Source organism: Gouania willdenowi, chromosome 16 (genome assembly GCF_900634775.1).
Source record: "Gouania willdenowi chromosome 16, fGouWil2.1, whole genome shotgun sequence".
Classification (NCBI taxonomy): domain Eukaryota; kingdom Metazoa; phylum Chordata; class Actinopteri; order Blenniiformes; family Gobiesocidae; genus Gouania; species Gouania willdenowi.
The window spans coordinates 18,496,540-18,510,123 of record NC_041059.1 but is presented as its reverse complement, the minus strand read 5'-3'; the positions used below and the strand labels follow the sequence as shown (position 1 = coordinate 18,510,123).

General features: G+C 36.9%; 1 protein-coding gene across 4 annotated transcripts in view; it reads right to left on the bottom strand.

Moving 5' to 3' along the window:
• Positions 1 to 3,739: 3,739 nt before the first annotated feature.
• ptprub (protein tyrosine phosphatase receptor type Ub) overlaps positions 3,740 to 13,584 on the bottom strand; it is a 223,150-nt gene continuing 213,305 nt past the window's right edge. For all 4 annotated transcript variants that reach the window (XM_028470131.1, XM_028470132.1, XM_028470133.1 and 1 more), the window contains 3 exons: positions 11,710 to 11,867; positions 6,084 to 6,219; positions 3,740 to 5,070 (listed from right to left, as the gene is read on the bottom strand). In XM_028470131.1, the coding sequence (XP_028325932.1) occupies positions 5,008 to 5,070; positions 6,084 to 6,219; positions 11,710 to 11,867 (357 nt within the window). In that variant the 3' untranslated portion in view covers positions 3,740 to 5,007. The remainder of the gene's footprint in view (positions 5,071 to 6,083; positions 6,220 to 11,709; positions 11,868 to 13,584) is intronic.

The window sequence follows — 13,584 nt, the reverse complement described above, 5'->3', positions numbered from 1 at the left end:
ATTGTGCCCTACTTTGCACTTGTACATATACATAAAATAAATAATAAAGAGGTGTAAAGAGTTCTGATATATTCTACTCAAGTAGAATATATCACCCTCCACGTATATTTTTGGTAATAAATCTTGCCACGATTCCCTTACATACAGTAAACATCTCATGTATAAACTAACAAAAAAAATAAAGAGACCAAATTATGCACAAATGGAACTTAATGTATTTTCCACAAAGGCATCTGTATAAAATAAAAGCTTCCTCAAAATGTAAAATTCTGTTTTGAAATAACTCCAAAAAATTCAATTTATAATAATAATAAATAATAATAATAATTCCCAGGCTCTTAAGTATAATTTACTCAGTAATGATTAGGTGTAGAAATGTAACAAATTACTTCACTTCTTTTAATATGTACTTAAATACAATTATTATACGATTTAGAAATATACTCAAAAAAGCACCAATAAAAACAACTCAATTACAGTAACGTGGGTACTTGTATTCCATTACTTTCACCTCTAGAAATACAGTACTACTGTTCTAAAATATGTGATTGAGAAATTTGAACAATATTTCCTTTTTTGATAAATGTTACATTATTTACCCATTTTGTTAAAAATGTTTTATTCTTCAAGAGGGGCACATTTGAAAATGTGTGACCAGTTTCTATTTCATTAAGGAAAATGTTATGTAAAAAGAAGATTGTGTAAGAATTTGGAGTTTTTTTCAACAGTTTAACATTAAAAATGACTGCCATCATGTAATATAAGCACTATAAGGATTTGGCCCCCGGGCCATAAGTTTGACACATGTGGCCTAAGGGGTCTTCAACACAATACTAGATCTCAAATGAATCGGACCAGTCATTTAACACAGATGTGGGTGAGGGAGGACGTCAGCACTCTGGAGTCACCCACTTCAGGCAAAGGAGAAAAAATAATAAAGCAATGAAAGAAGAGCTGAGGGTTGAGGTGATGTTTGATGAAAATGGAACGGAATAAAGGAAATAAGGTGAGGGATTAAGCAGTGGAAAAAGATCAAATAGTCAATGTGGTTCAAGGCGACAGGAAGTGCTAAAAGAGAACATCAATATGCAAAACCACAGGAGCGTTTATAGGGGAAGCAGAAGAGAAGTCCACGTTCAGCTGTCAGGTCAGCACTTTTGCTGACACACCATTCGTAGTAACCATAGCTCGCCTTTCAGCTGACTTTGCAGTTTTCCATGGTAGGGCTTCTGATATTATTTTGACAACAACACACTTTGCCACCCATTCTTTTATTGGTATTTGTTATTGATCCGTCAGAAAAGGCCTCTCCTCAAACATTATGTACATTTGCCTTCTTGATGTCTAAATATAAACTTTGCCCCCACTAACACAATGGTTAAAAACAATAGGCACATACTGTCAATTCACACAGAGAAAGAAGTGAAACCAGTGGTCCAATGGCAGCTGCAATTCAACATAATAGAGCAGTCTCAATACAAATTTTTGGGATGGTACAAAGACAAAGCGCTGCTGGAAAACACAGCTGATGCAACAAGTATCTTTTTTTAATTCAGGATATTTTAAAATGAGGCAAAGCAGACAATCACACACACTCTGATGACTGGTTTTACTCAGGGACACTCAGTTCAAATAAAAAAGAAACTCTTCACAAAGAGGTCATTTACATCACATTCAGCTTCATGGTAAACATAGTGGTTACTTACTCTAGGCAAACTTAGAGAATACTTTTCACGTACTATTCACAGAACAATATACAGTCATATATACACACTGCTTCCAAACATCAGACAGAGTCCAGGCACTTCCTCCTCTGTATGTTTATTTTTTATTTTTTAATCAGATGACGACGCTTCACCCCATTTTTCTGCTGGAGCCTGGTGATGTTGGTGTACTCACATCTAAATCACACTGTGAGCTTGAAAGTAGCAGTAGATCAGCAAAGTTGCCTTTTACAATATCTGCTTTCACTCGTCTTTGTTTGTTTGTTTGTTAAGGCAGGTCCTGGATTGACCACCATCCTTTAATATCGGTTCTCAGAGGAGTTACTATAGTGATGGTGTCAACGGTTTCAAAAGGTAATGATGTAGCATAGAATTTTTCTTTTTAAATAATAGTTTTTGAAGAGGGCGATTTTTGAAGCTGAATCAGACCATTATGTGCACCACTCAGTCTGTCCTGATATTTTCTTCTTCTTGTGATTCAAGCATAAAGCTACCAGCAACAAAATAGCTGGTTGTGTAAAACAGCAGGCTTGTGTTTTGTGTTTCTTGATATTTCATTTTTGAAACTTTTCTTCTTTAAAAATGGAAAAAGAGCAAAAACATGAATATGCCATATGTTCATACGGAAGAGGATTATGGACAATTTTGATGGAAAAGGTCATTTCGAGCAAATCAAGAATAAAGTCGAAATGTCGAGATTGAAGTTGAAATTTTGAGAATAAAGTTGAAATAGAATTTTGAGAATAAAGTCAAAAAACGAGATTAAAGTTGAAATTTTGAAAATGAACTCAAAATAGAATATCGTGATAAAAGTCGATGGTCTTCTCATGAAGTCAAATCTACGGTAGTTGACGAGGGCCATTCCACCATATGACAACAAAAAGCAGCCGTCTACAAAATGCCGTATATCGATGTGTGCTAAACTCTACTTCAAAGTTGAGTTTAATAACAAAGAATTTTTTTCTTTTTTTAGCTTATAAAAACAATGGACTTTGAAAAGATATTGCCAAAAATTTAATCTGTTGGGGAGTAGGAGGAAGTTGCGTGTGTGGGGACTGGGAGGAGAGAGACTTGGAGAAAGGCCAAAATATGGTAAGGGATCCATACAACTCTGACCCAAATAGCAAAATAACAATAAAAGTCCGGTCTCAGTGTTGTTTTATAGAAGAAAACCAATGTTAAGGGTTCACTAAAGCAAAAAATTTGAAAAAGCCTGTTTTCTCAGCTTTTTGCTCAGAAACTGGCATTTTGTGTGAAACTTACCTATTCAACTGCTGATTACAAAAGAACAAAACAAGCTAGAAACAAAAAAAAAAAAAAATGTTTTCTAATGTAAATAGAGTATTGTCTTTCAGAATCTGGTTTCAGATTTTACATAGTCATAGTACAAAATATTCTGTGGGTCTTCAAAATCAGCTAAAATGCTTTACAATGTCTGGCAGGGAGGGGCCTGCTGTTCTGAAAATGGCTGGCAGCCAATGAGTTAAAAGCATACCTTCAACTTTCATCACAATAATGTATTTTGAGTTTATTTTTATTGAAAATTCGACTTCAATCTCGTCTTTTTGACTTTAAAGAGCAACTAAACCCCTGCTTTCTCCTGACCTGCCACTAGGAGGGAAATTAAAAAAATGCCTCAATTATGGGGGGGCTCTTGCAGCATTTAAGACACGCCTCCAATGAACAATCTATGCGATGTTAACTAGCTACTCACAACTCAACATACCTATATATTCACTTTTCTCTCAGTCCAACCTAGTAAACAGGTGCTAGTTTTTATAAAAGATGCAGAGCCAACAGTGCTTGTTTGTGACACCAGATGATCCCAAAAGTCACATGATCTTGTTCTCAGCCAATAGCAAAAGTCAATTGTAATAGCCAGGTTTCAACCCATAGAGGGCAGTCACAGACACTTTACAACAAAATGTGCCAAATTGACTAAATTTGACTAAAATGTTCAGAGTTGGACTAGGATCAATCAACAGCACTACTTTTTACCTACATACATTTGTATTTAGCAGAAAAAGTGGTTTTGGGGTTTAGTTACTCTTTAAACTCAACATCATATAAAGTTTAACTTTAATCTCAACATTTCTACTTTATTCTTGATTTGCCCAAAATCATTTTCTCTATCAAAATTGGTCCGAATCCACTTCTGTATATTCATGAGCTATGATGCCAAAAACTTTATTTTTATTTAGAGTCTTAGTCACACTTTTTTTTCATCATTATTAATAGAAATATGTACACTACCAGTCAAAATTGTAGGTTTATATGAAAATCATTATTGGCTATTTACTGGCCAAATGAGTGAAAAGGTGACACAGCACTGTTTTAGACACTTCACCAAAGCAGCAATGGGACATCATTGTTCACACCGACACTATGGCATCCAAGCAGCTTTTTTTTACCCCAGCTTCTTTCTCTCTCCCACCGGGGTTAAAACAAACAATCACTTTGGAGCGAGAACATGAACCGATGCATTACTTAATGTTTGTTCACAGGCATATATCAAGAAGAACAAAGAAAAGGATTCAAGTCATTCAAAGGGATTGGCACTGTGACAGGAAGGAGACAGGCACCACTAGCAGTGGCATCAGGCTCTGGAATCGTCCGCCTTCAGCACACACCATGATCCAGCACAGACATTATGGCAAAAATATGACACGGTGCACTATTGTACAGCTTGATCAATAGTGCTTAATAACTGCGCCGGTTAAGCTTGACGTGGTTCCTGTTTTGTACACCATTTTTTGTTAAAAACGCATATTTATCGGAGAGTAAGGCAGTTTATGGTCGATGAGTAAGAAATGCCACAGCCACAGTGGACCACTTTAAATTGTAGCTCTTAAAAGACAGGAAAATACTCAAGTCAGGTAATGCTGCTGCATCTTCTCAGTGTTTGAAAGAAACTGTGCCAATGTGACCTCTCTGCCCGCACAAACAGTTTTGTTTTGCAGGCTAAAAAACATAAATACTGGTTTGCTGCTTCACAAACCCTGCAGAATATCAGATTCAGTCAAGGAGGCAAATAATATGAGAATAACACAAATAAGGTCAAAAGGGATAAACATCACCAATGAGGAGGAAATCATTCCTGTACATTAAAGGTTAAAAGTTACAACTTTGTTGGGATGTTTGATTTATTTTTCCATTCCTTGCTTGCTTTATCTGTGCTTCAAATCCACAGGTCCAAACATTAAAGAAGAGGGAGGTCACTGCGTGGCTTTGAATGAAATTTCCCAGTGCATGGGATTTCTCTGCTGTGGTAAACATTTAGTTGCTATCTGTCCTCAAAGCACTCCAAATATTCCAGGACAAGGTCATAGCAGAACCGATACTGGTCCTAAGGAAAAAAGAACAACAACACAATTTCAATTTTAAAAGAGAAACCAATCTAAATACTTGCTAAAATGGTTTGCTTAATTTGACTTAAAGGGACAGTATTATGAAAATTTATAATGGTTTTTTCTACAATGATATACATAGTCTCATTCAGAGGGCCAAAGTTGAAAAAGTTCTGTTTCCTCCCTTTTTGTTATTTCACATTTTGTAAAGTCAACTCCAAACGGGCGAGTTGGATTTTTCCCCCTTCATGCGTCATAAGGTGGAAACTCCTGACAATCCTGGCTCCTCCTACCCAACATAAGAATGCAAGTTCCTCCCTCTCAAACTATCTCACAGGTAAAACAAACATAACGAAGGCAGGTTGATATTACAGTTTCATATTACAGCCGTTATAGCGCCTCATATCGCCTGTATGGGATGATCTGACGTGTTTGTAACCCAGTGCGATGCAGCGGGTGTACAAAACAATTGACTATTTCTGGTGAGGGTGACAAGAACGCGATGTAGCAGCTCATGTGAGTGTTTGAAACAGCTCAGTGTTAAGAGTTTACTTCCTTGCAGAGCAGCATGAGCGCTCACATGCAGTTTCATTTTTAGCATCCGTTATACTGCCTCGTATCACTTTTATGGGATGATCTGACGTGTTTGTGACACAATGCGACGCAGCGGTAGGACTATCACCTTAAATGGACTATTTCTGTGGTCAGAAGAGGTGAGGAGGAGAAGAACGTGACTGTTAATGATTTACACTCCTCCTGCTGTGATTAAAAAACCTGCTGAAGTAGCGCTGAAGTAGTTTGTGTGTTTACGCCTACTCATGCATATGCATGAAGGCCCAAAAAACGGCCTGTTTTTAGGAACGGTATGAAAGTGACTAAAACTCCAGAAAACAGGCAAGTTTGGGAAAATAAACCTCAAACACTATGTACTTGGGGTTCTTAGAACAATTAGAAATAGGTGAAAAATAGCATAATACTGAACCTTTAAAAAACAAACCCTTGATAGGCTTACCAGAGACTCCACCATGTTGGGTTTGCAGTTCCGTAGAGTTTTGACTGCGTAGAAGATGTCCACCATGTTCTGGTACTGAATCATCTCTAGGAGAATGTTGGAGGCACAGAGAGTCCCACTACGACCTCCGCCATTGCTGTGGAAAGTGTTTGAAAAGCATTAAATCTCTTTGCATAAAAAACTCCATAATCTACATCTTTCACTAAAACAATGTAATTGTTTTATGTGCATTGTAATGGAAAGTATAATAATGCAGAGTGTGGGTTTTTTTTACTGCACATTTTGGCATTGCAATGAATTTACTTTATGTTCTGTGGCATCAGGCTTTACAGCAGCTAGTCTCTGCATAAGGCCTGTGTGCAAAAGATGACAACACCGTGGACCACAAGTCCCACAGAGTAGTAACAGTGTAAAGCCAACTGTGAGCACAACAGCCCAGACAGGCTGTGATGTGGAAGCTGTGACTACAGATGTCTTTATTGTTTGATGTATTAAACTTCATTGTTTTTGCTGCAACTGAATTAATTCAAGTTAACTTGAGCCAAAAAAAAGAAAAAAGAGTTGATATACAGTAGGTATGGTAAATCTGTGTACCCTTTGTTTTTTGGTTATTCCATTTAAAAACCAAATCAAAATAACAAATAAACAGTGTGGTTATTTTGTTACATATTTTTTATTTCTTTCTCGCTCATATCAAGTTAAGTTTGGACTAGTCAAATCACATTTTTATTTAGTTTTAGTCAGTCTTTTGACTTAGTTTTAGTCAAAATTTAGTCATCAGGACTAGTTCAGTTAAAGTCTAGTTTTAGTCAACTGACGAATTAGGTTCATTAGGTTTTTGATATAGTCAACTAAAATATAAAGCATTAGAGTTAATGCATATTTAAAGTGTCAATTACCATTGATCAACCTGATATGGGATTGTATTAATGTTTGTAAATACACAGACAGATTGATGTGATAAAAGCGTAAGACCACATGAGACATCCTATATCTACAAACACAATCAGTTTATTCTTTGGCACACCAAAGGACAAGTAAAAATCTGAAGGCACACCTATTGTGCAAAATAGCCTTTCTAACACGTGTTATCACTCACATCATGTACAATATCTGTAAATGTGCATCATTATTTACTAATGCCATATAAAATGTGACAAAGACTCATTAAAGTACTCATGAAATATTTATTAACGAAATATTTCAAAAAAAATTGGAGGTATAGCGTTTGCCTCTGTATTATGAAATGAGTGCATACAAAAAAGTAAATAAAAATAAAAAATAAAAAAATTGTGCAATAATAATGTATGGTTGTAACAAAATCCCACAGCACACCCAGACTTGCCTCAAGGCACACCAGTGTGCCGCGGCACACCATTTGGGAACCATTACTCTACTGCTTATGATTGAGAGGGAGATTTTTATGTTTTTATGTGCATTTCCAACTCTTTTTAATGCTCTAATGTTTAATTTTTTTTAATTAATATTCAAACTCTGTTCAATGTTTTCCATTGCACTTTTAAATCATGTAAAGCACATTGAATTTCCAGTAACGCTTTACAATAAGGGTCCCTTAATTAACATTAGGTAAGGCATTATTAAACATTAATTAACAGTTTAATTATAACGTATTAACTAACATACCAGTTAATGTATTAATACGCAGTTAATCTATGCTTAGAAATTCAAACATTAGTAAGCATTAATAAACGTTATATAATATAATTAGTTATCCTTATGGATGCATTACTTATTACTATAATAGTAAAATATAATGTCCCTCATAATCATTTACTTACAGTGTTTATATTTGGAGTGTGTATGTCAATGTCATCATCAGGTAGCCCTTACCTATCCTTAAGTAAGGTATTACGTAATATTATTAACCTGACATAAACCTTAATAAATGTATAGGAGTTCCTCAGAAGCATTACTTAACTATAGGTGAGACGTAATTAAACTGTTAATTCATGTTTAATAATGCCTTAACTGACCTTATTGTAACGTGTTGCCCAATTTCCTTGTGTATGAAATGTGCTATATAACTCCACACAACAAAAGTGGTTTTGACTGGATTTCATCCAATCAGAACTTTTCAGTAGTTATCGAAAAATATCAATATATTTTGATATGGCTTCGGTTCACACGTATTTTAGTCATAGTCTTGTTGTCGTCCCTTAAAAAAATGTAGTCAACGCAAACTATGAGGAACATTTTTAGTTAACAAATATAAGACCGTTCTGGACCAATCTCTAGATCAATGTTGACATGTCTATCCTCCCAGTGACCCTTAAATCTCCAAACCCATGGCTGAGTCTCAATAAATCTCTGCAGCTGTCACTGAGAGGAGGATACACATCCATACTAAACCAGTGTGGACGACACATGCTCCAGTCTGCTGCATGATACACTAAGGAGTGCAGCGTCATCTGTGTGTAGATCAAATGGAAAGAACCAAACTAGGGACTGTTACTATTTGTTAGTTTTACAAAAATTATGGCTTGGGAAAAAAAGGAAAAAAGTGCACAGAATATAAGAACTTGGTTTTTAAAATCTAAGTAATTGAGGGGAAAAAATGAACCATAGTCTACAGAACATTTTTTAAAGAAAAAAAGGCAGTTTTGTGTATTTTGTTTTAAAAATGATTAGTAAATGGGGCAAAAAGGAGCCAGTATTCACGTGCACACGGAGTGACCTCAATATTTGTCACATCATGCATAAAAAGCTCCCTGACAGTTAAACAGCTGATAACCGACTGTGTGTATTTCTAACTTTGGAGACTCATTCCCTCTGAGAATCGCTGCGGTACTTGTACGACTTAACACATTTCCATTTTTATTAAATCTTATTTTAATATTTGATGTTCATAAATGAGTTTCTGGCTCTTTTGGCCTGACTTTAACCTGGGGTTTGGATCTTTAATGCCGGACTGGTGGAAACAAATCTACATTTAATACACAGGAACCAATAAATTCCATTTTGCTGAACCCACAGACGCGGGCATAACATATATTCAGTATTCAAATTCATAAATGTATTTTCCTTTCCTGGGGGAATGAGCTCTCTGATATGTTATACCAATTACTGGAGGACAAGAACAGAGTATATCTTAGCGTGCGTATGTAATCCCATAGCTTTAGCCCTCGCTCTGATGTTGTTCATACAGGACACGGAAGGACAAATATTAGAAGAATTTGCATTTGAAAGAAACAAAAGGAAAAAAAATCAGCAAATACCAAACTAGAGAAAAGCAACAGTCTGTGTACCATTCGTTCTTGGGTTATTTCATTTTAAAACCAAATCAAAATAACAAATAAACAGTGTAGTTATTTTGTTTTACTGACTTAAAACCAAAACAGAAACATAGAAAAATCAAAAACCAGACAAGTAGCGTTTTTCTGTTCTAAAAATGAAGTCATCTGTTTGTGTGATATTTGGATATTTAGGGGGAAACTATGGATGAGAGCTTGATGTTTAAGCTTACCACACAGAAGGGACCCACAGATGGGGGTGGACTTTTACTCCCTGACAATAAAGGAGCAACGCATTAGTCACTCAACTGATGAACTGGTGAATAGAAACGTTATTAATACACGAATAAAAAACTAAAATGAAAAATGGATCTTACGTAAAATATACACATAACATGAGTTTAAAGGAACCAGAGGTGACGTAATGATTCTACTAGTGCTCCTTGTTTGTGCTGGCAGCTGCCGTTCGTGGATAGCGGTATCATAACGTGCAAAAAAACTGTTTTTACTGCCCTCAAAAAAGCTGTAAATGTTTTTTGCAAAAGTATCAAATCGTAAAGTTCTAACAACTATTCCACGCACCAGCCTCACAGTCGATAGTCAGTCAACAGTTTGTTTGGAAACTCCTTGGACCGTAACACTGTAAAGTTGGAAAGATATTCACAGATTCGGACTTCCAGCATCAATAACTCTTTAACGAAACACGATCACTTTCATCAAACGCAGCAGAGTAAAAGCCCGCCCCCGTCTGTGAGTCTCCTCTGTGTGGTGAGCTTAAAACATGAAGCTCTCGTCCATCGTTTTCCTTTAAATATCCAAATATCACACAAACAGAAGATTTCATTTTAAATCCGAAAAACGCTGCTTGTCTGGTTTTTAGATTTTTCTGTATTTCTGTTTTAGTTTTCAAGTCAATAAAACAAAACAACCACACTGTTACTGTAACCACACGAAATAACCAACAAACGAAGGGTACATGATTCAGCAGCATGTGCTATTTCATCAAAAAAATCAGATATAAATAAAAGGCAAAATCAATAAAATACCGGATGTCAATCCACTTCCTCTCGTCTGGGACTGACACAGTAAAGGTAGGCATGGAGGACTGTGCAGCGTATCCAAGCAATATTAAGGTAATCAATCGTCGTCAGTGCGTTGGCAGGCCTGGATTTAGTGTAGTGAGAACCGTTGCATTCTGTATTAAGCCATAATTGATTTGATCTCCATAATCTCTTTCCCGGTTGTCGTGGGTAACACTGTGTGACAGCACTGAGTGATGTGCTTTTGGATGAGGGCGGCGAGAGATGAACGTGTGACGGGGTTGGCAATGAGCTGCGCGGCCCATTCATATTCATCAGCAGGGTGTGCACTCAGGGGGCTCAGGACAACAGCACAGTGCAACACTGCGCTGCACATTGAGGCCACTGTTTGCTTCTCCACATTATAAAATACTGCCAGGGAACATTGAGATGCACGGCATCTCATTAAATCTAATCCATCATCACTCCACGGAGACGGAGCTCCACACAGCCACAGTCTCATCCAACGGCTTACACTGCTTTAGAAACATTTCTGCGATACTGGCCCAATGTGAGTCACACCGTGGTTTTCAACACATTTTAAATGTCATTTTGGCAGAAAGAGAATAATCTATGTTGACTCGCATTACTAAACAGGACATAGCTCGTGTAGCCAGGGGTGGAGCAGCGATTTTAAAAGTAAGGGTGCTCTAAGGGTAAGGCAACCGTCGACTCACCATTTAGTTTATTATATTAATTTACTACAACCATAAGACTCTATATGTCCTAATTTTAATTATCATTCCCCCAGAAAACATTAAAAGGGGAAACCTTTTAACCCCTTTTTACACTTTTTCTAATTTTAGCTTCCTTTTACTAATAAATATCAATTTTGCATAACCTTTGTAAATTTTTGTGAGTTATTTTTGCCACTTTTATCCAATTTTTGTTGATTATTTAACCATTTGGCCACTTTTCATCCAAATAAACTACCTTTTGCCTATTAAATAACACGTTTCCTTTTCGCTACATTTTGCCACTTTTAGTTCCACATTTTTGCCCTTTTTCACAATCGTTTGACACAATTTGCTCTACCTTTTTCGATTAAATACTACCGGTCTCTGCCACTTGTTATTCATTTTTCATCACTTTACTTAAACTTTACTCATCGCTGTTAACTCTTTGTTTACCTTCTGAGAACAGCAGCTTTATCAATGGCTGGCTGTGAATGGCTTGATCACCATTCAACCCATCTAACTGGATCAATATGTTTTAAACCATGAATCCCTCTGTGAAAAGTGAAGGGGAGGAAGTTTTGTATTCATGAAAGTGCGGGTGTAGCTCCAAGTCACTCACAGGCAGTGCACTACAGTGCGTCCTTCTCCACAGTCCCTTTGCCACTTGTGCACTTGGGCGAGAAGGTTGAGAAAAGCCTTTTTGGAATCAGGAACGTCGCGGTACGCCGACCAGCGAAGGAACTGAAACTGACACACCATCAGCTCACCCTCCTGAAGCTTCAGATCAAACACAAAGGAAAGAGGAAATATTCAAGTAAACAAACTATGTTAGTGTATGTGCAATGAGTGTGCTGCATCCAAGTTGTTCCCAAGCGTGCGTGTGTGTGTGTGTGTGTCAGCTAACAACCACTGTTGACTGCTCCCCAGGCTGTTTGCAGGCACTCTCAGCTGTGCTCACTCAGCAGCCTGACTTTAAGATATACGAGTGTGGAGGTGTAAGTACGGCCCGAGCTATGCATGAAAAAAGGTCCCTTTGTGTTCATAACCTTCTCCTGCAGAATCCCACTTCATTCTTAAGGATCAGTGGAGAACTGTAAGTCATGTAAATTGGGCTGATAAAGACACCAACGATGCATGGAGGAATTGCCTTTGTGCAAAACGACAAAGTCAACTTTTTTTGTACACACACACACACACACACACACACACTCCTGCTCCCTAACCCTGTAAATCGTTAAGAAAATACGATGCACACTGATGGAGAGAGTGAGGAGGGCAGAGGTGTGTCTCTCTGTGATTTGATTCTTCATGCTGTGTTAAGCTGCCCTCTCCTTCGCTGTGATGTGTTCTGAGTAGAAAACATTGATATAGAGATACATTCCATTCAGTTGACTATTTGAGATTGCTGCACAGCAATGGTCGAGACCAAGCCATTTTTTAGCAAAACAGGGCAGCAGCTGTTAGCGTTTTAAAGGCAGACTTCAAGCGGCTGTCAAAAATTCAGTTATTAAGACAACAATTGCATCAAGACAGCATTTAGATGTTGGTAATTTGTTTTGAACAATGATTTATCTGCTCCATAAGTGAAAAACTGATGCTTACATATGCCATGAGACATGAGATAATGTCATGGGAGCTAAATTCAAAATGCTGTAGAAAGAAATATTTAGTTTTTGAGATAAATTTCAAATATTTTCCAAATATCATCGACAATAACTCCAAAATGTAGTCATTTTTTTAAGTAAATGAAAATGTATTTGGCAAGAATGGGCAAGTATACGTTTACAAAACCATTTACAGTCAAACATTAATGCACTGTAGGAGACTTGTTGTAGCGCCACCTTTAGGACTATTGGCCTGTTTTTGCAACTGAGGCAATATGGCATGGGACTGGAACAGTGGTGTAGTGGTCCCTAGAGAAGTGAGTATACTTAGTTTTTGCCAAAAAAAAAATTCCATTTGAAACAATCCCAGAAATACATCCCTTTTTAGAAACAGTGACATGTAAGACAACTCCTCTTAATTTACTCAAAAGTCAAAAATCAGTATAATTTACTCATTGTCATAATATCTGCTGCTTGATCTCAGGGAGGAAAGACAAAACCAATACTGGCCCACAGACCAGTCGAGGGTTTATATACTGTATAATCCTGAATGCATGGCTGCATATGCTCTTGCAAATTCAATTGTATGAATACACATGAAAAAAATATGAAGGAAAAAAAAAAAGTAATAATCTATATAAATAAAACTTTTTTTTTTTTTACATGCTGTGTGTGAGATCAGGTGGCATGACTTGTTTAATGAATAAATCAAGGAGAAAATATTCTTCACAGCCCAATAAGATGGAATTTTCTGCAGAGAAAAATATGGCCGTTGTTGTGAGGATGAATATTCCTTCATTGTTCAGGCAGCAGGCAGCTGAGAAAGGGAAAATGCCTCTTTGGGATAATGATAGAGGTAAAAAGGGTTTGAAGTGCCCTTTATCACATAG